We start from the raw sequence: 25,082 nt of genomic DNA, 5'->3' as shown, positions 1-25,082 counted from the left end.
AGCTGACGCGATCGTGGCCAGCCTGCCCTAGGTGGCCCGGCTTGACCGGGGGGGCGGACACGGTGCCCCCACGGGTCCCCGCCGAGCTCCACCGCGCCCCGGTGCCGAGACACCACCCCTGCGGCAGCGCAGGCAGCGCCCCACAAGCCAACCCCGCCGCCCGGGGCGGTACGGGGCGGTGCGGAGAGGCGAGCTCCGCCCGCCGGCGGCGGGGCCTTGGCCCCGAGTGGGCGCGGGGAGGCGGGCGGAGGACATGTTGTCTCCGCGGCGGAAAGGGCGCTGCGGTCGCTCCCCGCCAGCCCCCGAGAAGAGCCAGCGAGCCCCGGCGGCCCGGGAGCCCGGCGGCGGCCACGCCATGGAGGAGAGCAGCGGTTTTCGGCTGTCGGCCGAGTGCCTGGATGAGCCGCCCAACAGCCGCGTCTTCGTGGTGCTAGGCAAGGACACCGGGGAGGCGCTGATCCGGGAGCGCTTCTCCCCGTTCGGGGACATCCAGAACATCTGGCTCTTGCGGGACAAGCGCACCAACGAGTCCCGCGGCATCGCCTTCATCAAGTTCGCCCGCAGCTCGCAGGCCTGCCGGGCTATGGAGGAGATGCACGGCCGCAGCCTGATCCCTGACACCAAGCCCATCAAGGTACCGCGCCTCCTCCTCCTCTTCCTCCTCCCTGCCGGGAACGGGGCTGCAGCAGCCACCGCTTCCCTTGCCCGGCGGCCCCTAGCTTCCCTCCCTTCTCAGCATGGCGGCAGGAGGGCGGCAGGCCTCGGCCGCCGGGCCTGGGCTTGCCGGCTTCGAGGAGCGGTGGCCTCCACGTACAGAGGTGAAGCCGCCCCGTGGGGCCGCCTGGGGCGGGGGCCGGCCGGGAGCAGCCCCCCCAGCGCCCTCTGCCCTTCTCGTGGGGAAGCGGGCAGCGAGCTGCCTGCCTCAGCTTGGCTGCGAGAGCGAAGCGCCGCTGGGAGCTTAAACCAGGGAGCTTTTAATCTTAGGCACAGGTTTTATTGAAATTTTTTTTTTTTTTTTTTAGATCAGTTGCTGGTAGGTTTCAATCTCTCGAACTGTTTTCATAGTCCCCAAATAAACATAGAATCAGAATGGCTTGGGTTGGAAGGGACCTTAAAGACCCCCTTCCATGGACAGGGATGTTACCTGCTAGATCATTTTGCCCAGGACCTCATCCATCCTGATCTTGAACGCCTCCAGGTGAACTGCAGGAACAAAGTTTTAATTAATTTTTGTTGTTGTTGTTGTTAAGACTGCATACTAGGGCTGGCCTGTTGCAGTGATGCGTTTGTTGTTACCTCAGATGCCCTCTGTAACATTGGTCATGCTGGATTGAGTTTTGATATTCCTGACTGTTTTTCGTTATCTCAGGTGAGAACTTCTGGCCACTGTTCTGCTTGAGAAACCAGTGGGGGTGTACCATACTTGTAGGTCTCTTGCTGCAGCTGCGTCTATGATGAGAGATGTTCTTGTTCACATTAGAAGGGCTGCATTATGTGAAAGATAAATGCAAAGATTTGTTTTAAAAACAAACTTGATATGTGACTAAGCCTTTTTTTTCCATTAATTAATGTTTATGTAATTCTCTTGTTAGGTATTTATTGCACAGTCAAGAGCTTCTGGAAGCCACCGAGATGTTGAAGATGAGGAGCTTACACGTATCTTTGTTATGATACCAAAGTCCTATACAGAGGAAGATCTGAGAGAGAAGTTTAAGGTACTAATTTGCTAATTATTATTTTAAACTAGCTTTTTTTTCTTAATTTATCAGAAGGGCTTTTTCAAATGTTTTTAATTAATGCACTTTTTATTTGTTCTAGATGTATGGAGACATTGAATATTGCAGCATTATTAAAAACAAGACTACTGGAGAAAGTAAAGGTTTGGGCTACGTGAGGTATTTAAAACCATCACAAGCTGCCCGAGCAATTGAAGAGTGTGATCGAAGTAAGAATCTTACTGAATTCTTCAAAGTTTCTCATGATGAGTGTGTACCATCATTTGTATACCTTTTAATTTTCAGTTTTGTTTGCAGGCAAATTATTTATGCTGTAAGCACGTTTTGAGACAAAAAAAATATATTGCAAGTAAAAATAGTATTACTAATGTTCACCTGATTAAATTCTTGCATTCCAAACTCTTTTCACTGATCTTACTTACAGAGTTTGGTAAACGAGTGCAGTGCTTTTCTTACATGAAGTATCATCAGTCTGTAATGTAGCCTCCATACACAGGAGAACCTGATTTTTATGTATCCCTGGGAATTTGTTTTCCAACAAAAACATATCGCTGTATTTGACATAAAACTTTTATTTGATAATCCTTAGGGATTCTGTTGTGATTACATTTACTTAAGAACAAAATCAGGCTAATTGAAGTTCTTATTTATTTTTTAAACTTAATTCAAAGATTAATCTCTTACAGAAAGTAAGACTTGGCCCCACTTCATGATCAACCAACTGTCATTTACACCCTAGTACCAAGTCTTAGCAGCAGCCTTCTAGTCCAACCTCCTGTTCAGCGTTCACTTAATCACAAATTTTGAACACCTTGGCATGTGGGTGTGTTTTTTTTTGTTTGCTTGTTTTTGGTTTAAGTAATATACCTGGTATATCATAAGTAGTTCTACACAAATGTTTTATCCCTTTACAAGAATTGTCACAAATATGAGCCTGAGATTGCTTAGCTGTTAAATTTTATTTCTTAGTTAGTAATACCTAAATTATTGATAAGCAGAATCTAGATCAGTACAAAACATGAATGAGCAGTTACAGTTCAGTGGAAATTCAGCTGACTGCGTTTACAGCATCTCTGGGTCCTGCAAAGTATATCAGGATGATTGAGACAGGAAGGGACCTCTGGAGGTCTTGTCTTCCCTGCTGCTTAAGCAGGGCAGCCTAGGGCAGGCTGTCTGGAACCATGTCTAGGCAGCTTTGAATATCTCCAAGGATGGAGATGGCACAGCTTTCGGGGGTAACTTGTTCCAATGCTTGGTCACCCCCAGAATAAGTAGGCTTTGTTGCCCTTGACACGTGAATATGTTTTACGTGGAGTATGTTAACTTTCATGTCATTGATTATGTCAACGTTCAAGAGTTATACATTAAAAGATAGCACTTAAATGGGTTTTCTGAATAATATATTGCTAAATACAGTACTTGGAGAATGCAGATCTGGTTGTAGATATTTTGGGTACATTGAGGTGTTCTTAATATGTGATTGTTTCTTTTAGGCTACCGGGCCATTTTGGCTGAACCTAAAAATAAGTCATCAGAGTCTTTTGAACATGAATACTATAGTAATAACACAAGACAAGAACCAAGAGGAAATGCATTTCCATTTTGTAAGTCACAGCTTTTTATAGTAAAAATGATTTGTAGTCTCAATCGCAATGTAAGAGTGCGGTTTGGTAGAAGGGAGGCTAATGGAGGTTTAGTTTGACAACTAATAGATTGAGTTAGAAAATGAGTCAGGCATTTCATTTCAGTATTTTCATGGTTTGCTTTGCTCTAGTTGCCTGATTATTTCAAGACCCGCATTGATGAAATAAACATGTTACCTTTAGTGTTTAATTCACTTAGAGTAATTTTAAAAGTTGAATGAAAAATAAGTTTGAAATGAAGGCTTGCTAGTGTGATGACTTTGATTTATTTATTTTTATGTTGATTCTTGAGGTGGGCACCCAGAGTTTTGTAGTTTTGAAAAAAATGAGAGCCGAATTCAGGAGTCAGTCTCCAAACGTCTGTCAGTGGTATCACGGCTTCCTTTCGTCCAAGAGCAGCTGTTTGCCCTCTTTGATCTAGTCCCAGGACTAGAGTATTGTGATGTTCAGCGAGATCCTCATACTAATAATGGTAAGTAAAAGTACAAAAAAAATCTTCACTTTTTTTTTCCTATGAAGAGAACACCACCTTTTAATTGTACTCCAGTATATTCAGATTGCAAAATAAAGTAGTTGTGGGAAAGAATTAATGTTCTTATATACCAATGCTGGCTGCTATTACTGATGCATAAGCCCAAAAATTCAGTTTTGTTTGAACACCTGTTTACAGATAACTAACAATAAATATAAATAAGGCTAATAGAATCTCAAGAAGGGCAGAATCAAAAATACGAGAATTAACTTTTTGGTCAAGTGAAGTTAATAGTTTGGGGTATAATAGAAGAAGAAAAATTTTGAAAATTAAACATCTAGCTTGAATGTTCTGTAAACAGATAATTTAGTTTTCATCTTGAAATAGCTGTGTGTGTATTTGTCTAAGAGCAGACATGAGTAAACAGGATGAAATAATTCCAAACAAAATTTGTTTTGTATTGGAAGGATTGATTTTGTTTGTCTTGTTTTGCTATAGCTGAGAGAAGCATGAAAGAGTGCTCTACTGAAACAAGCTTGACATGGAAACAATTCAGAGTGTTAGGTTGTAACTTTACAGTACTTCAGATTCATTTGTTGATGGAATAATTGCATTTTAAGCTGAAATATGTAACATTTTTTTCTAGTTTTGTCTTGGGGAAGAAGACATGTTTTGTTATGTTGCTTTATTATTATATTTTCAAATTAATATAAATAAAGCTGATTTATCACTAGTTAATTTCACAGAAGTTTTATTAACAAATATTAATGTTGCTAGCTACAAGGAATGCTATGCTACAAGGAATCTACTGTGTGGTAAAGAGACCTAGGAATTTTGTAGCATCAATGACTGACTAATGTGTAGCTTGATGCTACTACTTGCTTTATGTGAGTGTAGTTTGTTAGGATGTACTTGTATTGTGCTGAAACCATGTGCACTGTATTTGTAGGGTATGCTGTGATTCAGTACAGTACTGCTGCATCAGCTATATATGCCAAGTATAAACTACATGGTTTTGAGTATCCTCCTGGAAACAGATTAACTGTCATTTTTCTAGAAGATGGGAACGATAGTTCAGAGTAAGTACTAATACATAGAAAAACTTGTAACCTGTTTTCTAGAGAGCAAAACTATTATTACTCTTTTATTTAAATATGAAAAGGAACAGCCATGTCACTAATATAGTTTCATATTTGGAGATAATATTTTCTGAAATCCAGGTGTGTTTTTTCAATAGTTTAGAATGAATCTCTTGACACTTCTTAGCCTGGTAGAGAAAGAAAACCTCACCTAAAACACATTACGGCCTTGTTACACAATACAGGGACCTTTACAAAGATTCTCAATAAATTCAAGTTTTTCTAATATATCCTAGAAATATGTATTTTAGTCTTTTTTTCTATTTAAAAACAAGTATCACCTACTTGATCTATTGGCAGTGTTTTTAGTATTGCAAGCACTGCCAAGAGATCATATAGGTATAATAAAATTGTTAGTGCTGAGGCTCTGATACCTGCATTGTATGAGGATTGTCAGGTTTTACTTTAAACCATCTCTTGTTTGTTCCTGTGATTTGAATGCTCATTAGAAATTGGCATGGCTTAGGTGCATTCCAGTATTGAAAACTTCAGCTTAGTTTCATCCTAAATGAATCTAGTTTGTCATCAAAGCTATTCCGGGATATGAATGAAAAGACTGTACAGAGGGACAATTGGGAGATTCACTTCAGAAGTGCATGCCTGCTTTAAACTAAAATGATAATTCATTGCAACCATCCTTCTTGCAAATGTTTTTCTTTACTTTTCGGTACTTCCTATTACTTCATGGCCTTGTAACATAGGGCTACAAAGATGTTGAAGGGCCTATAGGGGAAGACGTATGAGGAGCGGCTGAGGTCACTTGGCCTGTTCAGCCTGGAAAAGAGGAGGCTGAGGGGAGACCTCATTGCGGCCTACAGCTTCCTAACGAGGGGGAGTGGAGGGGCAGGCGCCAATCTATTCTCTTTAGTGACCAGTGATAGGACCCGAGGGAATGGTGTCAGGCTGCGACAGGGGAGGTTCAGGCTGGACATCAGGAAGAGGTTCTTCACCCAGAGGGTGGTCGTGCACTGGAACAGGCTCCCCAGGGACGTGGTCAAGGCACCAAGCCTGTCGGAGTTCAAGAAGCGTTTGGACTGTGCTCTTAGTCAAACGGTCTGAATTGTTGGGTAGATCTGTGTGGTGCCAGGAGTTGGACTCGATGATCGTTATGGGTCCCTTCCAACTCGGGATATTCTATGATAGGCTATGAATCCATGCAAATATGCAATTGCTTTTCTTATTCCCCAATAGAACAAGGGAAAAAATACTGGAGAATGAGAGCTGGAAATGAACTTCCTGCGATTAATGTTCTGACTTCTGAATTGAATTTCTGTGCTCTCTATTGAAAGAAACAGGTGAAATTTGTCCCTTTGTTCTTCTAGGCACCCTTCACAAAAAGTTGTGGGCTCTGTAGTTAGTTTTCTTTTTTACTATAGTACTGGAAAAAGTAGAGGAAAGTTTTGTATCTCTGTATGTAGAAATACAAGTGTTGTCAGTGAGTTCCAGGTAGTGTATGTACTTTCAGACCACATTTAGTATGAAAGCCTGACTTTCTCATTATCTACTTGAGTTTACAGATTTTTTTTTTCAAATTTTAATGCACATCTTAAAAAAATCTTTTTCTCTTGCTGAAGTTAAGGTAACTGTTACTTAGCTGTTTATCTAAAGTAGTTTATTATCACTTCTTGCAGCCTCATCAGAAAAATGGCAACACAACTGGTAACAGCACACGTGTCCTCAGTGTTGCGGAATAACAATCCAATTGTTCAGCAGTATAGGACACCTCCTGTAAGTTAATATAGTGGATACTGTTAATATCTGGAGTTTTTACTGACAATAAGAATATGTCAGTACAGAACGTTGCTCACTGCTTTAGATGCTACATCTTTAAAAGAGATACCTCTGGTTGGTTTGTATATTTCTATTTTCTTTAAATGTCTGACCTTATTTGTATTTGTTTTCCAATTTAATGAAATAACCAAAATAAATGAACTAAGATTAGAATTAACTGTTAGGGTCTATCTATGTCCAGTGGTAAGGACAAAAACTGTAAACTGAATAACAAAAAAAGTGTCAGTTTTTATCAATTATTTTATATTTGCCTTTTTTCTTTTCTTCCTGTCTCAGCAGGCTTTTGGAGGAACCTCTGGATCACAATTACTTCAACCCCAAACTGATGCCATACTTCCACCACACAAAAAAAAGTTCCACCTGACACTTCTGTAAAAGAAAGGCTTTTCATACTTTTTCATCCCCATCCTTTACCTGTGAATGTATTGGAGGATGTTTTCTGGTAAGGCCCATAAACAAATAAGTGTTTTCTAACCGTATTTATTTAAAATAAATCCTGAAAATAAAAAGGTTGCAGTCAGGGAAACTCTTTCCAGAAAAGAACATGCATGGCAAAAGAAAGTGATAAATAAGTAATAGTTTTTGAAACAGGTGTGTAATGGAATTTGCCTGGAAACAGATTGTAACATTACCAGTCCAACAGGTTAATTAATGATTTATGTTATCAGAAAGAGAATGTCTAGTCTCATAACAATTTTTTAAACAAAAACCATAGCACTTCCTGTTTTTGTATTCTAATCATTTTGGCTTTTTTTGTAAAATCTTTCCATAAGGAATTTTAGTATTTTGATAGATTTCCACAGTAGCGTTTTGATTTTTTTTCTGAGATGTCCTGAGACATTTTGGTAGTTTGCACCTTACGGGCAATATTTCAACAGTCATTTCATGCTACCTTTACATGAGGAGCAAAGACTTAGCTGAACAGTTCTTGCCATCTTTAAAACAAATTTATAGCTGTTCAGCTGTTCACCAGTAGCTTGTCTACTTTTCTTCAACAGCATAGTAAAAATACATTTCCCTTTTTTTAATAGCTGGCATTTGCAATAGTTCTCTGGAAAGCCAAAATATATTCAAGGCACCGGGAGGGGAAAAGAAACATGCACCTGTGTGGATTTTAAAGCTATACCTCCATGATGTACTCAGTGTTCTTGGCAGTATACTGGAGAACAAAAAGGCTGTGTTTCCTGGTCTTGACACTTGTATAACTTCATCATGAAGGAAGCTGACTTTTTCTTTTAAAGTTTGCTAAGAATCTCCTGAGACCTAGGGAATTTGGGATTTTCTGCAAGGTTTTAGTTCTTGCTTTGGAAATGTCTTGCTGAAATGACTCACAAAGGTGAATCAAAGCTGAAGAAGTTCATTTAAATGAGATGGAAGTATAGCCCCTGAATTGTCTGGTGTTTTTTATTTGGGGGTGTGTGGGTAAGGGTTTTCTGTCATCGTGTTTGTTTTTTTTTAAGTACTATTTACTGTTTGACTATGAAATAGAACAGCTTTATGTATTCTTTTAAATAAGAATTACAAGTACCAGTGAATTATCGTAACATTCAATGGAAGATATTGCCTATAAGCTCTTGGTTTTATTTCCATTCCTGTGTGGAATTTTAGAGAAGAGAATATGAAAATTGGGGGGTTTTAAAGCAGGGTAGCACAAGACTATATTCTCGTATGTATGCTATGTTGAATTCACAACTATGAAATTGCATATAGTTGAGGTTGGATAATAAGTATCAGTGCTGCAGCAAAACCTCTGACCTAACTATCTTTATTACTTTTTCAGTCGTTTTGGACACTTGATAAAAGTTTACCTTGTGGCTGGAAAAATGTAGGCTATGCAAAATTTGCAGACAGAGCAAGTGCCAGTGATGCCATAACTGCGTTACACGGCAAGATTGTGAATGGTGTCAGGCTTAAAGTAAGGTTGGCAGACTCGCCTACGGAGGAATCTAACAAACGTCAAAGAACTTACTAAGTAGGTGAGTACCCACTCTGAGCTGTTACTTAAGTTCAAGTTAAACTACTTGAAATAGTTAGAGGCAAAGCATTTTCAAGTTAGTTGTGAATGTCATGTTAATTTGAAATTTAAAGTTTAGTTGTTAGCTAGAAATAGACATAATTTGTGTGTGTGTGTGCATATATAATATATATGGCTGTGTGTATGCTTATGTATACACGCCTATTTTAGTAAAGAAATCTTTATTTTTGTAACATTTGAACAAATATAAACCAGTTGATTAATAGAAATAATCTTATATGCATAAAGTATCAGATCTTACTGAAAAGAGCATTGAAAAATAAACAGTATAAATGAGATCAGCTTGTACGTGTCTTTCTTTCATTACAAACACATGCCCTGAGAATGGTGTTGGATAAGGATACAGAGTTTAACCTTGAAAGAGAGATGAAGAAAGGGATAAATAAAGTGGACGTGTAAAGAACAGGGAATGTTGCCAGGTGAAACCAAAGGCCTTGACTTGGTTAATCTGGACTCTCAGAAATTGGGTGTAGCTGGAATGTGTTATGGTGAAGAAGATACTGTGGAGCCTGTTGTGGTGGGGTTGAGATGTATGTTTAAGTTAATTAATTTGAATGTTTTATGTTTATGGCCAATAAAAGCTGGCAGAGCTCATATAGAAAGGTTTCATAGACTTCAGGAGCCAAAATTCACTTGTTCGTTTAAAATACTGGCTTGAATCAAATTAGATAAAATTTATATATGATTTATATATATATATATATTTATACTCAGGCCTCTACCGAAAGAGGACTATAGTCCCAGATAATTTCAGTAGCCATATTATTAGTGTAGTGTAATACAAGTTTCCACCCCCTTTGACCCAGTCAAAAAACATTACTTAAAATCTTAACTCTCTTCACATCAATATTTTACTTGAAGTTTCATTCCTTGTACCTATCTTTATGTAGATACTTTCTATGACCAAGGAGTTAATAAAGACCAAGAGAGACTTTACCTGCAGTGTTCTTCTCCCTTTTTTTCCTAAGGACTTCTATGTTCTTCTTTTGTTAAGCAGAAGTTACTAAAAGCCTTCCTAGTCTTTATATACAACTTACTTGAAAACAAACATATTTTTGCTTTCTTTCTGCATGCAATTGGTGCTAACACTCTTTAGAAAGTTTTTTTTTTTTTTTTTTTTTTTTTTTTTAAATCAGTAGTTCTGGTGAATGTAACTTCAAGCGATTTTTACCCATGCTTTTATCTTTATCTACCAAGTTTTTGTTTTTAAAGGTACTTTTTTAAAACTTCCAATAATAGAAGACCAACCTGTTTGTCACTAGCAGAAAAACGATGACGTAAAGTATAATGTAATACCAGGTCTGTTTTCATAGTAGGAAAAGACTACTTTTTACTAGAAAAGTGTAGGTATAATACACATCCAAAGTTAGTAAGATAATCTATACTTATATCTTCTCACTCATCTTGGAATGACTCTGAAGGGTATTTAGAGCTTACAGATAATTAACTATTCCCTTTGTAATGAAGTAGGTAGAAGAGTTGAGAATTCTTGGGTTTATTGAGGAATTCGTGAATGTAATAGGAGGGAATATTAGCATTGGAGAGAAAGTATTACTGTCCACACTGTAAATGTCGTCTAACAGTCTGAAGGATGTTAAGACGACAGAAAAATTATTCAGAGACAAAAAACTGAGTTCAGAAGAAGAACAGAAACTGAAGAGATGGCTTAAACTTCATCTATAAATATGCTTAAGTAAGCAAAGATAAGAGGTGGGTGGGTGGCTGTTTTTGGTGTTTCTTTTTTTTTTCACTAAACAAAGGCTAGTTTAGGATCCTAAAACTGTAGGATCCTGTGGTAGGAAGCTGATGCGAGGCATATTCACAAGGTAGAAATAAAGAATAAGCTTTTTAAGATGGTAATTACCAATTTGATGACTTTATTTTTCCAATGTAATGTGTTTTGCAAGGCACAGATAAGTTATGATTGTATCTTGATTCCAGACTAAGACTTTTTTTTCCCTATGGCTTGAGATATTTAAGAAATCAAACTGAATGTGTGATAGTGCTTTCTGCTTAACATTTCAATAAAGTGTATTATGGTGCTTTAAGCTGTACTATATGACATTCCCAGTTGTTCATTGTATTATATGCCATAGAGGATATATGCAGATGGGATAAGCAGAAGAGCAGATATAGAATGGAAAGTATTGGTTATCACACCAAAATAGAGGACTTCCATTGACTGCAGAAGCTACTTTTTCTACTACACTAATGTGAAAAAATCAGGAGAGGATTAGCCCTATGTGTCTGTTTAGATTTTTTTTTTTTGTTATTAAAATTGTCTTTTTTACCTTCTGATTTTCATAACACCACTAACATCAAAAGAAGGGAAAAATTGATTGTGTTCGACTTCCAAATTCACAGTAAGGATTTGGGTACTAGTAGAGGTTACTGAGGTAACTAAAAGGAATATTTGCTAATATTTTTGAAATGTTTTTCCATTATAGCAAGAACTTTAGAAGTTAACCTTTGTGCACCCATACACACGTTTTTCCAGAGTGACTTTTGAGAAGTTTGAAAGTCCTACATCACTGATTTGATTTGCATTTTTTTTGTGTTAGGGCTTTATTAAAAGCACCAAGTTTAATGCGTATTTATAATGATTCATTACAGTGCAAAAATACTCTTAAATAGTAGTTGTATCATCGTTGAAATATATATATATATATATATATATAAATAATATATATATATATTTTAAAGATAACTGTTTCTTATCAATAGTACACTGCAGAAAAATTCTGGCTTTCACACACTGCTCAGAAAAAGAGGTACTTCTCTAAAAGACAGAGAAGCACATATATGATAATATAATTCTCTAAATATGTTAAGTTTTTTTCACTTATGTTATTGTAACAATTATGTTTTAAAACAAAAATAGGTATGTTGCTTTTTGATACTATTTTTATACTTGTGTTTTTTCTACAGAAACTAAATAATGACATGACCCTCAGCTGACTGACTGACTGACTGAAAACGTGACTAGACATGGTTCCTGTGGACAGTGACTCTTTAATTGTTAAGAAAATTGATCTTTATATATATATGTGTGTGTGTATGTGTGTGTATATATATGTATGTATATATATATATATATACACACACATGGTACTTTGTTTTCAAAAATATGGCCATGCACCTATTTAAAAAACAAACAAACAGAAAACCCCTCTTAAGCCTTCTAAAATTGTATGCTGATGGTTGTTCTTGTAGTAACCTGTCATCTTGTATTACAGAAATATATCTCTTGTGTTTAACTAAATTCCTCCTCTAACAGGGAAAGTACGATGATGGGAGGGGGGATAAAGGAGTCAGCATTTTGGGGCTTGACTTGTTAGTTGGTAATGATTCAGATTATGACTGCTAAAATAGAAGGCACTTCCAATGGCCAGAATTTCATTGAAGTACATCAATAAATTAAAATTAAATAACTTTCAAAAACTACTAGCAAGTCTGTCAGTATTAAGTCAAATTCAAGAGAACAGCTGTACTCATAAAAATGATTCAAGTATGCTCTTAAATATTTCACTCATTTGGGCCAAAATTATTCATTAAGCTTTATGTGCTGTTTAGTGCAAAGGACATTTGACTGTGGGACAGGCTATCATTGCTGCTTATGTTATCCTTTACTATCTTGAGTCCCTTTCATTACAACTATGGGGAGATCATGGAGTCTGGGGACTTTTTTTTTCCATCTTTGAGTGCTTGAGTGCTATTTTTTTTTAAGAATCTTTCGATGAATACATTGTTTAAGAATCAGATAATCGAACAATTCGGTGTTTTGACAGGACAAAGAGGATTTGAGCATTTACGAAGAGTAAACAAACTTAATTTGGATAACTATTTGCACAGATAACTTTCAAACACCAAATACGCTTCTGTGTACCCTGAGTACTATTTGTTGAATTGAATATATGCTCATTATTAAAGTAACTCTTACAGATAAAATTGATAAATTCTAGTTGTATGCACACTGGTGTACAAGCATGCTCTCCTGGAAACATGTACCTGGTTTCCAATTTTTCCATTTGTGGTCCCTTGATCATCAAATGGGGGGAGACAAGTGAGCAGCCACAACTTGCTCTCTTTTCGAGCACCTTTGGAAAGATTTCCTTCCAAAAATTCCCCAATCCATAGGAAAATGGGTGAGAATGCAGTCCTACTATCTAATATTCCTGGGAAGGCTTTGGCATTTGTTTCTATGCAGCTCTCTGTGCTACAGGATCATACTCCTTCTTTACAGTCTTTGCCTTCGTCATCTTCTTAGGCCCCCTTATTCTTTTCAAGACAACTATTTCTTATTGGGGGAATCTTTGCAGCCTTATTTCTAGTGTTCCAAGCTCCTGACTTTCCCAGTCCTGATGGTCAACTGACGTGCAAGAGCACGATGCCTTTTATTTAGTGATTTTTCTCTTGTCTCTTAATTTAAGCTATGTGTTTAAGTACAAAAGATGACCTCCTTTTCTTGCTTTGTTTGCTCTTCAAGGAGAGGGAGGAAATAAGAAGGTTTTGGTATTTTCCAATTGTAAGTAGCTAAGAGCTGAGAGTAAAACCCTTTAAAAATTTTTCTGTAGTGTTTTACAGCATCAAAAGGCATGTACCCATCAAAGTAACTTGGCTGGGGGTGGGCGGGGAGGGAAAGGAAGGGAAGAGGAGCAAGCAGAAGAGCAGAGCTGGATACAATCTTTTTAACTGGAAAACGTGCTTACTCAAAACTTACACCTCAGTGCTTTACAGTCAGCTGTCTCAAAATACTGCTATAATAAAAAAAACTAGGCTAGCCTTTTAGCACTGTAATGTGAGCACACCTACTATTGAATTAATACAATTAGAATAATATTTACAGGCAGAGTGCAAAACTCTTCTAGTGCTGTGATTATTTTAAAGTATTTAGTGAATTGTTCTCTGATGCAAGATACAGGCACATTAAGCTTTTTTAATAAAGAGGTATTGGTAAGAGTATTTTTGCATTAGAGAAGGTAGCTGAGAATGGGCTGCTGTTGTAGTGGTTCAGAAGTTTAGATTTGAAGTGACAGAAGCTGTACTTAATGCAGAACAGTGTTATTTCTTAAGCTAAAAGAGTATTAAAATTCAAATGCGCAAGCATTAGGAACTTTCAGAATGAAGGTTGCCTAAGAAACCTCTCTTGCTCCTCTCCATTCCCCTAATGTGTGTTATGATGCAGTCCTTGATGACTCACCAACAGCTTTTTTCCCCAAGAGCAATTGTTTCGTTCAGCACAAAGACTGAAAATGAATTGAGGTTGCATGGTTAAAGGAGACTATAATTTCTAAAATCTGCAACAAGTTAAGCAGGAATTTTACATAGTGAATCAAAGTGCTTTATGGTTAAGCCTGGAGAATTGGATCTTATCTTTGACTGTAACCCTGAGGTTGTTTGTGAGGAGTGTTGTCGTTTCTCTGAAGCTCCTCTGGAAAAATCCTGTCTGTCCATCGCTGTCTCTCTTTTTCCCCATAAATTTTAGGTAAACCTGGGGCTTTCTTGTGTTTGATTAGGGGAAACAATTCTGACGAGTGTGCCATAGATCCAAAACTCCAGAATCATCAAGCAGCATCTTTGCAGACTTAACTATATTGTGTGTATATGCATGCATGTGTGCAGTGAGTCCAATATTTTTAGAAAGCTTTGGTTCTGCTGTACAAACGTGACAGTCACCCTGCTTGTATAGCAGGTCTGGCATGCTGCTGAGTGTGTGTGATGCAGTGTATGTGTGTGTCAGGAGTAAGCTAAAACACAGCCTACAAGTGGTGGTGTGCTGTGCCAGTGCAAACATCTTTGCAGTGTATGTGTAGGAGATCTGATGGTTTTTCTTTTTTGACAAATCTGAGGCAATTATATGCATCATGCTACACAGGCACTTAAACTAAACTTTTCCTTTAGGTTCACGGGACTTGTGTTTGTACTTATTTTCTGTTACCTGAATAGAAGGCCTGGATATAAAATGCAGAAGTGTTTGCTCAAAGCAGACAGTTTGGAGCAGAATTGTCTTTGCTCGAGGTGGTGCTCTAAAGTATACAATAATGGTGGGTGTGTGATGTAGGTGCCAGGTGAAATACTGAGAGTCTCTGCACAGTCAGTTGGGGAGGGAAAAACAAAACAAACAAACAAAAACACTTAATTTGTGTCCTCTAATTGCCTTTTTTGTCCTATGTCAGGATCCGGAGTTCTAATGTGACCCTGAAGTTGCCTGTTTGTTTAGGCGATGTTAACATTCCCTGGGAGTGTCAGTGCTCTGAAAAACCTGAAGTGACGGGTGTCTGAGTTTGCCCATCCAAGATGTGAAAGAAGAATCAACTGAATGACTTGAACAGCTACTCAGGAGAGTGTTAGTTAGATGTACTGGTCTTCCCCAGCTAAATGCTAGTTTGTGTAAATACGTTTTGTTGCTTTAAACTCACACAGCAATTCTGGTTGGATGTGGTGTTCATAATACCACTTAAATTGTACTATAGCACTACAGCTAAGTAGCTGTCACACTGCTTTTCCAGGTCTTTTCATCAGTAAGTGCTAACTCTGTCTGCTCCGGGGGGGCGGAGCATTAGGTTCCTGTACTGGGGGAGAAAAAAAAAATCTTCATCCGTATTGCTGTTGTTGGTGGCTAGTGAACTGGCAAGAACTGCACAGATTACTCTGTGTGCGCGTGTGCTCTTTTGTAGTAATAGCACTTTAATGTTTGTAAGTAGAATTTCGTATGCTTATCTGTAAGTGATTTGGATTTCAGCTGTGTTCATCAGCTGTAGTTTCTGTTGGCATTGAACAGGGCTTTTGAACCTTCTGAAAATGAGATAATACAGACTTCATAAATTATGCTAAATGAGGTCCCACAGAAATTATTTTATCTATTTAGTGAATCATATCCGCATGGTCAGCAGAAAAGCCTTTTGTTAGTGTAACTGTAGAAAGATACTAATTTGCTTATGTTGCCTGAATGTCTACATTAAAGTATTTCTGATCGTTAAGTGAAACGAGGCCATTCTCAAGAGGGCTGTGTATCCAGAATGTGATCTGCAAGTCTGATAGCAATTAGCTTCCTGCACTGGGTCTTGTGGCTCCTAGTTGAGACCTTTTCCTTTGGTGGTACAAGCTGCTACTGGAGTACCTGAAGTGGGGGCAGAGCCCAGGCTTGTAATGCGCAGTGGAATTCAGTTTCCCTTGCATGCTTCCTCTCTCTTCCTGTTAATAGTCCATTTTCTGACCCAAGGTATTTCATCTTATGTCTGCTCAGTTTACAGAGATATCTAATGTCTGCAATGCCAGGCACCTCCACTCTTCTGATTCTTATATCAATACATAAGAGACAGGAGGAATAACCATATGGAAGTGGAAGCAGCTGAAGGTGAAAACAGCATGTGATTATGTGCAGAGGTCCAGTTCAGGAATGCATTTCATGTTCTCAGCATACCATTTTTGTAAACTTTCTATATTTATTAAACATATTTGACAAAGATTCTGCTGGAGTTCTTCACAGAATGCCATATTTGAACTGCAGGTGCACTGCTAAACTTTCTCCAGAACAAACTGGAGACGTTATAAATAAATGAAGGAGGGTCAAAGTTCATTGAATGTCATTGTAGCAAAGGCACAAAGGGTGATCCTGGAGCCTACAGCATTGCTAGGTAATCCCCCCTACACCAGCAGAGGTCACTGGTCTCCTGGATGTATGTGTGTAGGATGTAACTCAAAATTGATACTACTTTTTAAAATATCTAACTTCCTTCTAAGATAATCAATCTGAATATAGAATTAGAAAATGTTAGGTTTTATTTTCAGATTGATAGATGATGATTCTCATCTTCAAACGCAATTCAAAATCCTGTTTTGGTATTTTAAAGTACTTAAGACAGAATCCTAGTTTAACTTTTATCTTTTCCCTGAATTGTTTTTAAACCATTTGTTTCTACACAGCCTCTTATTTTTGAAATCTAGTCTTGCTTGCACAGTCCCACTTGTGTAACTTTTCTACTTGCTGTTCTAGAGGCTTTTTATAGTTTCGCAAGAGCAGAATTAGTCAAATAGTTTTAAAATAATGCCAATTATGAAAACTTTCTAGTAGACACCTGAAAACAACACATACAGAACACTTCTTTCTATCATTACTTAACATTTTTGTCATTTTTCAGTAAAAGATTGAGTGAGGGAATGAGCAGGAACTAGGAAGAGAACCAGAAGAAAGACACAAAATATGGAGGAAAAAAAAGATAATTAAAAAATGGATTTTTGATTTTGAGGCAACAAAATAGAAAATAGTTGAAGAGGTAAGGCATGGAGGGTTTCCAGGGGAAAGTCAAATCTGATACTGGGAAAAGTAGGATAATATAAACTATTTCTGTCATGAGACAGACAAGATAGAACTGTGGTGATCTGGAAGCCATTTGCTTCCAGGTGTTGGGTTTAAGGACTGGGAGTCTTTTGGATGACTGTCTCTCGTGAATGAACCACATAAGCTCATAAGTTGATTTGTAGTAGCTTTATTTTTGCTGTCTTATCCTTTCTTTTAAAATACACAGCATGAGAGCTGTACTCACCATGTCATGCACCATGTATTTTTCATATGCACATAATACCACCGCACAAAGATTACTTTTAAAGCCTTATCTGTTATTCCAAAATGTGTGCTTTCTCTTGAGCTTTTTTATCTTGTTGGGTAACCTCATTCTTTGCCTGTGTGGTGCTTTTGTTCCTCCTTGCGTTCACAGCCCGCCCTGTGGCTGTAGCTGCCTTAAGTTCATTGAAACGCTTGCAGCACAAATTCGCATCAGGCAGCTCATCCACAGCCTGTGCTTTTGGCAGGAACAAATACAACAACTGCAGCTTGAGTTAGGCAGGATCAGGCCTCCTGGGGCCAGACTTATGCTGTACTGCACATGAAACACTAAAGGTGTTTCCAGACAGCTCTGCCAGCTGAATTTGTGGAAGATAAAAATGAAACAGCTCTGTGCTGGGTGACTGTAAGAGCAGTGCTCAGCTGTGCACTCTGCTTGGTTACAAATGCTTTGCAGGAAGCTGTAAGAAGCAGTTGCTTGTAAGGATGATGGCCTTCATGGCCTTGGGGCCTTATAAACACCATAAATCACAGCTTTAAAATAACTTTTCAGTACTGTACAATCCGTGTATCTCAGAGCTCAAATCCACAGCCCTACCACCCATGCATGGCACTGTCAGATTGACTCTTGAATAGAAACAGCCAAACTGAAGGGTAAAAAAAGTTATACAGTTTATACATACGACTGTAAACCAGATAACTTTCCTGTATTTGTGTCTCCATTAACTTGGAAGTGGGAGCTTTACATTGATGGTGAAGACTTAAAAACAAACAAACAAACAAGCCTGAAATGCCATAAATTAATGGAGGGTGTTAAGAGACAAAATGGCATAGCACAGATCGTAGTCTGATACCAGTAGTACTGTAAAATTCTGATAAATACTGCTGCTAGATGTGGAAACTTTTAATGATTGCTATGAAAACAGAAAAGTCAGTGAGAAAAAAAATGAGAACGATACAATTTGTGGATAAGGGGAAAAAACAGTTTTAAAGGAATGGGAGAGTTTAGACCATCTCATGCTGGCTAGTAATATGGTTACAAAATTGAAATATATTGTCTCTTTTAAAGTTGTACTATTTAGCCCTTTTGGCAATTCAAATTGATTTTCAAGAAACATAATTACATTTTGATATTAAATTTGAGCTTAAAAATCCTAATTGTGAAGAGTTTATTTAATAAATTCTAAACAGAAAATCAATGAAATATGTGACATATAATGAAGATATAGCTTATAAGAAATGCAATTTACTTATTACAATAATGTTTTACATGGCAATCTGAGTATTAGCTCATATTGGGCCCTATCACTGGTTGCAGAAGGGGTCCTGCTTTATTCTTGCTGTACAACAAGGCTTTTAGCTCAGGGAACAAAACTAAACAATGGTTTCATTCAAAGCATGTTTATAGCTGGAATCTTCTAAGATTTGTCTGTCAAAATTGGGTAGAATATATATACCCTAAAGCAATCCTCTCATGGATCCATGTAGGTTGGAAGTTCCTGAGCTAAAATCTATCGTGGGTCACAGGGTAGCTGAGGTACCTCCTTCTATGTAGTTGTTAGTCAGGAATAATGCAGCAGGTACTCACACTGATTTGATTGCAAGTGATTACCAAGTCAATAGGATGTCTGTTATCTGATTGTTGTTGATGCGTGTGGTTCTTGGCAATTTTTGACATAATAGCCCCATCACTTCCTTTTAACACCTGAAATGCTGAATAGAGGATGAAAGAAAATCTTGGCATGCAAACCTGGTGCAGCATATTGACATACTACCTTAATGGAGTAGTAAATCAACATAGCGTGATCTCGAAGTCAAATTCAGCCAGCAGAAAATTCTCATGAAAACTTATTAAACATAGGCAAGGAATTAAGAGTAACATTAACAGGGGAATATATTTGAAATGGTGAATGAGCTAATGATATTTTTTATAAATTGCTTGCTTTGTACTCTAGGGTAAATTGGTCTGCAATAAGGTAGTAGATATAAGGTAATAGATATTGATGTGAGGCTATTGTCATCTGCTTTAGCACCATGCATCTGGCTACTCAATTCTCTTACTATGACTTTTTTTTCTTTAAAGTCTGCAGACTTGGGTTTAGGAAGAAATCTATGAGTTTCACTTCTTAGCTGATTTGTTACCTCCTATCTTGCATAACGACCCCAGCGTTTCTTGTGGTCTGTTTCCTTGGCACACCAGACAAGATAAGAAACACCGATTTATTTATTTTTGCATAGGCTATTTGCGGCAATTTCAAGATGCCTTAGATTAGGTTCTCAGCTCTCCTGAGGTTCTAAGAGGGAATGATCCAACAACCCATAAATATTTTGCAGAAGACTGAAAGCAGATAGGGTAAAACTTTGAAGCAGCTCTTTTAGCTGTGATGCCACTAAACCACTGCAAATGATAGACTTCCTAGGAGATAACTCTGGGATAAACTCTCTTGTTGTTTTGTCGACTCATTGTGCTCTTTTCTTGTAGGAAGTTCTTTGGTGTGTCTTTAAAACCGATCTAAGGAGCATAAGGCTAAGAATAAACGTGGTTTACCTGCTGATATATGGGAGTTAGTACCACCCACACTGTAAAGTATTCAAATACAAGGTGAGACCTGAAGAATGTAAAAATAAGAAAATGAACTGAGTCTCAATAGGCTAACTGGTCACCTAACTGGAAACTACAGGTAACAGATGAAAGGACTGTAGTTTGAAAAAATAAAAATTAACTGTTGAAGAGGAGATCTGGAACAATGAGAAAGAGAGCTCTATTAAAATTACCTCCAGTGATCTTTGACCAGAGATGCAATAGCAGAGGAGCAGCCTTTTGTTAATACAGAACATCTGCAGGACCTTGCTAAGACTGAAAGAGTTAATTGCCAACCAGACCCTACTCTATATTTAAAGCGTTTACAAATCTTGACATGAGAGTAAAGAAGATACAGATATCCTGGGAAATCTTCCAACTGTTCTGACGGAGTTCTCTTTTCTGGAAGTGCTAATGAATAAATTTTTCAGCTGTCATTTTAAGAAATCCAGGACAATGTTAACAGAGCGTATTTAGTCATGGGGACATAAAAACTCTATTTGGAAATGCAAATATATACTGGAAATATCTTCTGAAAGTGAAATGATAAGCAACTTCACAAACAAAATTGTAGGAAAACTGAAAGTTACTTTAAGTATCAGAATTTTGATTGTCCTTATCCTGGGCACTCTAAATCCCCCTCCTAATGTGTCTGTTACATTTAAGGACAGCAGGTGTGGAGTGGTTATATTTAACCAGTGAAACAAAATCAAAGGCAATGGCATATAAAAAAAACCAAAACCCCATGCACTGTATATCTTGAACAAATGACTTTTTAAAGCTTTTAATAGAGTCCACAGACTTCTAAAAGCATACACATGCTTTACAAAATGGTAAGAACACTTTTAATAAGTTGTATCAATTTAAAACTATTCCTCAGATTTCTTCTGCAGTCAATACCTTTTCAGTTTTACCATGTAAGACTTGATTTACTTACATGTATATAAGAAGCATAAGAAATTTTCACTTAAGTCTTTACCTAGTTTTCTTCCTTAAAGATTTTATACTGTTTTGGTTTCGTAGTCTGAACAGTAAAAGAAATCGTGTTCTGCTGAAGATTAAGCCTATGACGATTAAGCACTACTATCCATTGCTGAAATCAAGTATGAAACAAACTCTTTTCCTTATCTCTGGGTGCAGATAACTAGTTATACAGATTATCTACCGTACAGATTTTGTTTATATGAGATTTAACCGCTCCAGATGATTTATCATATGTTTGTCTTCAAAGATTCTTGGAATTCTGCCAAACGTCATTTTAGATTTGCTTTTCAGATTTCTAGTTTCTTGTATTTAATAGGGGTATCCTTAATACAATTCTTAGAAACTGATTATCTTTGTAGGATGTTTACCTATTGTTTGAGTTTTAAAGCATCTCTGGGTGTTTCTACTTCACTTTCCAGCTTCTTCAATGAGAAGAAATTACTATCCCTTTCTCTTCCAGAATGCTGAAGAATACTTTAGGTCTTATTCCTATGATGATCGACAACTGCAGAAAGTATTTCTAATACATTCTTTACATGTCTTATGTTATTCCACTTTATGATTTCTCTTTCTCTGTAGTACCCCCATTTTGTGTAAAGGAGAGAGAAAAATAGTGCTGATATGGATAGGCCAGTGCATGTGGATTGTCACTACTGAATGGCTCTAACCACCAAAGAGCAAATTGATAAGAACTGGGGAAAGCATTTTTTTCCAAATTCTTTTCAGGGAAATAGAAAACCACACAAACAAGAAGATAAAGGACTAAGATTCTGATTTTACTCCCAGGGAGAATGGGGGAAAAGTAGAAGTATGTTTTCGTACCTAGAGATGCTGTTTGTCCTTCCTTTCTCACACTTAACTGAGCAGGAAGAAAAGAAGAAACCATCTCATGCCTGAGAGTGTTGACACAAGGCATGTAGAGTGTCCTTCCTTGGGCAACTTTCAGCAGGCAACAGGCAGGCACTTTTAAGCAGGATCTGAAAAGGAAACCACTGTGCTTAATAGCTACAGATATCCTTCATTCTGTCTTATAATCTCTGCTTAAAAGCATCTGTGTCTTCAGCTCCATACCGTCATGTCACAGCAAGCCATCCAATTTAATAATGCTTTGTATGGAAAGGTTCTTCCCAGTCATTGTTTTAAACCTGCTGCCTGATCATTTACTGCGTCTCCCTTACGTATTGTGTAATGAAAAATAGCAAATGATTATTCCCTGTTGGGCTCCTACATCTCGCTCATGATTTCATGAATCTGAAGACAATCCTTATTCCCTCCATTTCCCAGTTAGAAATTATCTCATCACACAAACGTATTTCTGTACATTTCCATACACTGAGTATTTAGCCTTGTATGTTTTCTAGATCCCCCCTTTCCCATGAAGGAGCCAGAACTGTAAACACTACTCAAGTACGCAAGAGATTTACATGGCAGCGTAACGAGCTCTTCTGCTTTGTTCTCAGATGCTTTTGGAGTCATTTCTAACATTGTTTGCCTTCTTGACTGCTGCTGAGTAGTAGGCTAATGTTTGCAGAAAACTATTCACAATGACTCCCACTGATAAAAGCTAATTTAGAGTCCATTATTGTGTATGTTTAGTTAGGGTTATTTTCATTGCTATTTACATTAGTTACTGTCGTAGAATTTCATCTGCCATCTTGCTGCCTGATCACTTGCTATTGTGAGATCCTTCTACAACTGCTCACAGTCAGCTTCAGTTCTGTTTACCATGAATAATTTTGTGTCATTAGGAAACTTTAGAGACTCTTGGTCCTTGCAGAAGGAATTTTAGGCTATTCAAGTACAATGCTTTTCATCCAGAAGTACTCTAATCCATTCAGTCCTAAGGAGAACTCAAAGAAGAAAGTCAATAATGTAGTGTTGGGTAGTCAGTATCTGGTAAAGAAACTGGAGGTTGATCTGGTTTTCTACTCGGGATGGAGGTATGTGATGTCAGTCATGATGTCAGCTGTGCTTTCTGATCGTTGGAGATGACTTTTCAGCTTTGTGCACTCCTATAACTCTAGGACACATCCTTTCCATCACTTGTGCTTGTCTTTTGCATTGTTCGCTGCACTGCTGTGATCGTCCCACCACATCCTGAATTCTCGCTCTGCCTAATTTGTTGCCTGCCACTCCTCAGTGCTCTTTGGTGCTCTGCTTTGTGCGCATTCTTCAAAGCATTTCCACTTCACTAGCTACTGCTGCTGTACTTTCGCAGTTTTGCATAATTCGAATTAATCTGCAAAAAAGGCAAGGTGTAGCTTGCAAAAATCTTTAATAAAAACGTCTGGGATCTATGCCTTGCCTGCAGGTAGTGGTTTTCCAAACACATGCACAAACCCTAACAATAAACAGCAACAAAGAAAAACAATACTTCTACTACAGGAGAAGATAAATATTTCTTTAGGGTTTCTGCAAGTAAATATTTTTAATGCCCATAGATCTACTTACCCTCATCAGATGGATGGTAGAAAAACATTTAATATATTTAGTAAACTTCCCTCATTAAAGAATGGGGTAGTTGAAAGGCATTTGTGTCCTGCTAAGAATTATGGAAATAATTCTCTGATTTAACCTGGAAAAGTTTTATCTTTTATGGAGAATTAAACTGTGTTTTAAAGCTTTCCTTTGGGAGATGTGCCTAAAATAATTATGTAAGATTCAGAATTACGTATCATTTAAACAACGTTTTTAATCTGCCTTTCTACATGTTAGTTTCTCTTTAGTTTAAGTATGGGCAAGTTAGAAAAATATTTCTGTATGACAGCAACTTTAGAATTTGGTATTGAGATGGTCAGAGAATATTCAAGAATGTGTTGGTCTGAAACAAGACAGCTAATTACCAAGTACACTTTTCTGAAGCTTCTTTCTGTCCATGTCCTCTTTTTCAGGTTAGTAATGTTGAGTGCCCACCTGACTTAGCTTACTTTTATGCCTCCCAAAATCCTGCTTAATGTTTTTCCACTCTTGGAAACTGAATCTAGAAAAAAAACCACACACACACACACACACACAAAAAAAAGCATGTTACTTAATGAATTCCCGTACTTACTTCCACTGCATTTAAAATGAGACTTGCAGCATCAGCTGAGAGAATACAGGATTTTTTTTTCTTTTCTTTTCTGAGAAGTTTGTTGTAGACTAAGGGGGCTGTGTCAAGAGAACCTCCTCTGATTGTCTCAGCTTCAACATGAAAACAGCCCGAGCTCTTCATCCGCCACCGTCCCCCAGACGATCTTCTGCTGTACAACAATGGTACCAAAGCTGGAACCTCCAGTTTGAGAAAGGGGGGAAAACACCCCAACGGCATACACCCTGTTTATCTCAGCTTACTGAGTTGTCCAGGCCCTGTCATTAGATTGCTGCAATCCTGTAAGTCTCTCACTACGTTCATGGAACTTGCCATTCCTACTCTTCCCCCCTTATAGCCCTGAAGTTTGTCCTCAGTGGCATCCTGTCCTCCCGGCCTTTCGGTCCCTCTCCTCAGGCAGCAGCACAGAGGTCCCCTCGCGTTCCCAGGAAGCGGAGCACAGACCCGGGGGCGCCCCGGGTGCCGTAGGAGGCCTCGGGACAGCGCAGGAGCCTGCAGCCTGCCCACGGCCACCCGTGACAACCGGGGGCGGCCCCGCGGGAGGAGCGCAGCCTCCTGCCTCCAGAGGGGTGTCTGGGCAGTCACGGGAGCTGTAACGGAGCATCTACAAGGGCTAAAAAAAAACATAATAAAAAATCAAGCTAATTAAACTAAGGAAGCAATTTCTCCTGCGGTTAGTGACAGCACATAGCAGCTGCCGTTATCAGGGGACAAAGAGCGCGGGGCCGGGCACGGCGCTGGCCTCACTGGGGCGCAGCCACGCCGCTGCCCCGCTCACGGCTACGGGCTCCGGTCTCGCCGCCTGCCCTTCTCTCCCGTCCCCTCCGGTCCCCTCCGGTCCCCTCCGGTCCCCTGCCCTCCGCCCGGCCCCGCCGAGCCCCGCGGCTACCTGTCCTGTCCTGCCTTGCCCTGCCCTGTCCTGTCGTATCACCGCCGCCTGTCGCCGGTGGGTGCCATGCGGCGCCGAGGGCACCTTGTGCGGGCGGGGCGGGGGGCGGCGCGGCGGGGCTGCGGCGGCGGCGTGGCGGAGCGGCTGCCCGCCCCCTC

The 25,082-nt window shown here is 38.8% G+C and overlaps 1 protein-coding gene and 1 long non-coding RNA gene across 3 annotated transcripts; one reads left to right on the top strand and one right to left on the bottom strand.

Moving 5' to 3' along the window:
- The first annotated feature begins 217 nt into the window (after nucleotides 1–217).
- On the top strand, nucleotides 218–12,764 carry RBM45 (RNA binding motif protein 45). Its single transcript, XM_035536955.2, is given in 12 exon segments — nucleotides 218–634; nucleotides 1,593–1,715; nucleotides 1,819–1,945; nucleotides 3,230–3,340; nucleotides 3,672–3,851; nucleotides 4,801–4,930; nucleotides 6,622–6,718; nucleotides 7,058–7,133; nucleotides 7,136–7,223; nucleotides 8,562–8,599; nucleotides 8,602–8,757; nucleotides 11,745–12,764. Coding segments are annotated over 11 exon segments (1,503 nt in total). The 5' UTR covers nucleotides 218–253; the 3' UTR covers nucleotides 8,754–8,757; nucleotides 11,745–12,764.
- Nucleotides 12,765–17,298: 4,534 nt separating this feature from the next.
- On the bottom strand, nucleotides 17,299–25,036 carry LOC118243152 (uncharacterized). Of its 2 annotated transcripts, XR_007708503.1 has the most exons (4): nucleotides 24,925–25,036; nucleotides 23,997–24,648; nucleotides 21,767–23,183; nucleotides 17,299–19,092 (listed from the first exon to the last, which is right to left on the bottom strand). It is a non-coding gene; the product is annotated as an uncharacterized LOC118243152 (long non-coding RNA). The 2 variants fall into 2 exon arrangements; XR_004777206.2 differs by having other exon boundaries at nucleotides 17,299–23,183.
- Nucleotides 25,037–25,082: the final 46 nt, after the last annotated feature.

This window comes from Cygnus atratus, chromosome 6 (genome assembly GCF_013377495.2).
Source record: "Cygnus atratus isolate AKBS03 ecotype Queensland, Australia chromosome 6, CAtr_DNAZoo_HiC_assembly, whole genome shotgun sequence".
Taxonomy (NCBI): domain Eukaryota; kingdom Metazoa; phylum Chordata; class Aves; order Anseriformes; family Anatidae; genus Cygnus; species Cygnus atratus.
Note: the sequence above shows the minus strand (reverse complement) of the source record. Positions and strands in the feature narration are given on the sequence as shown.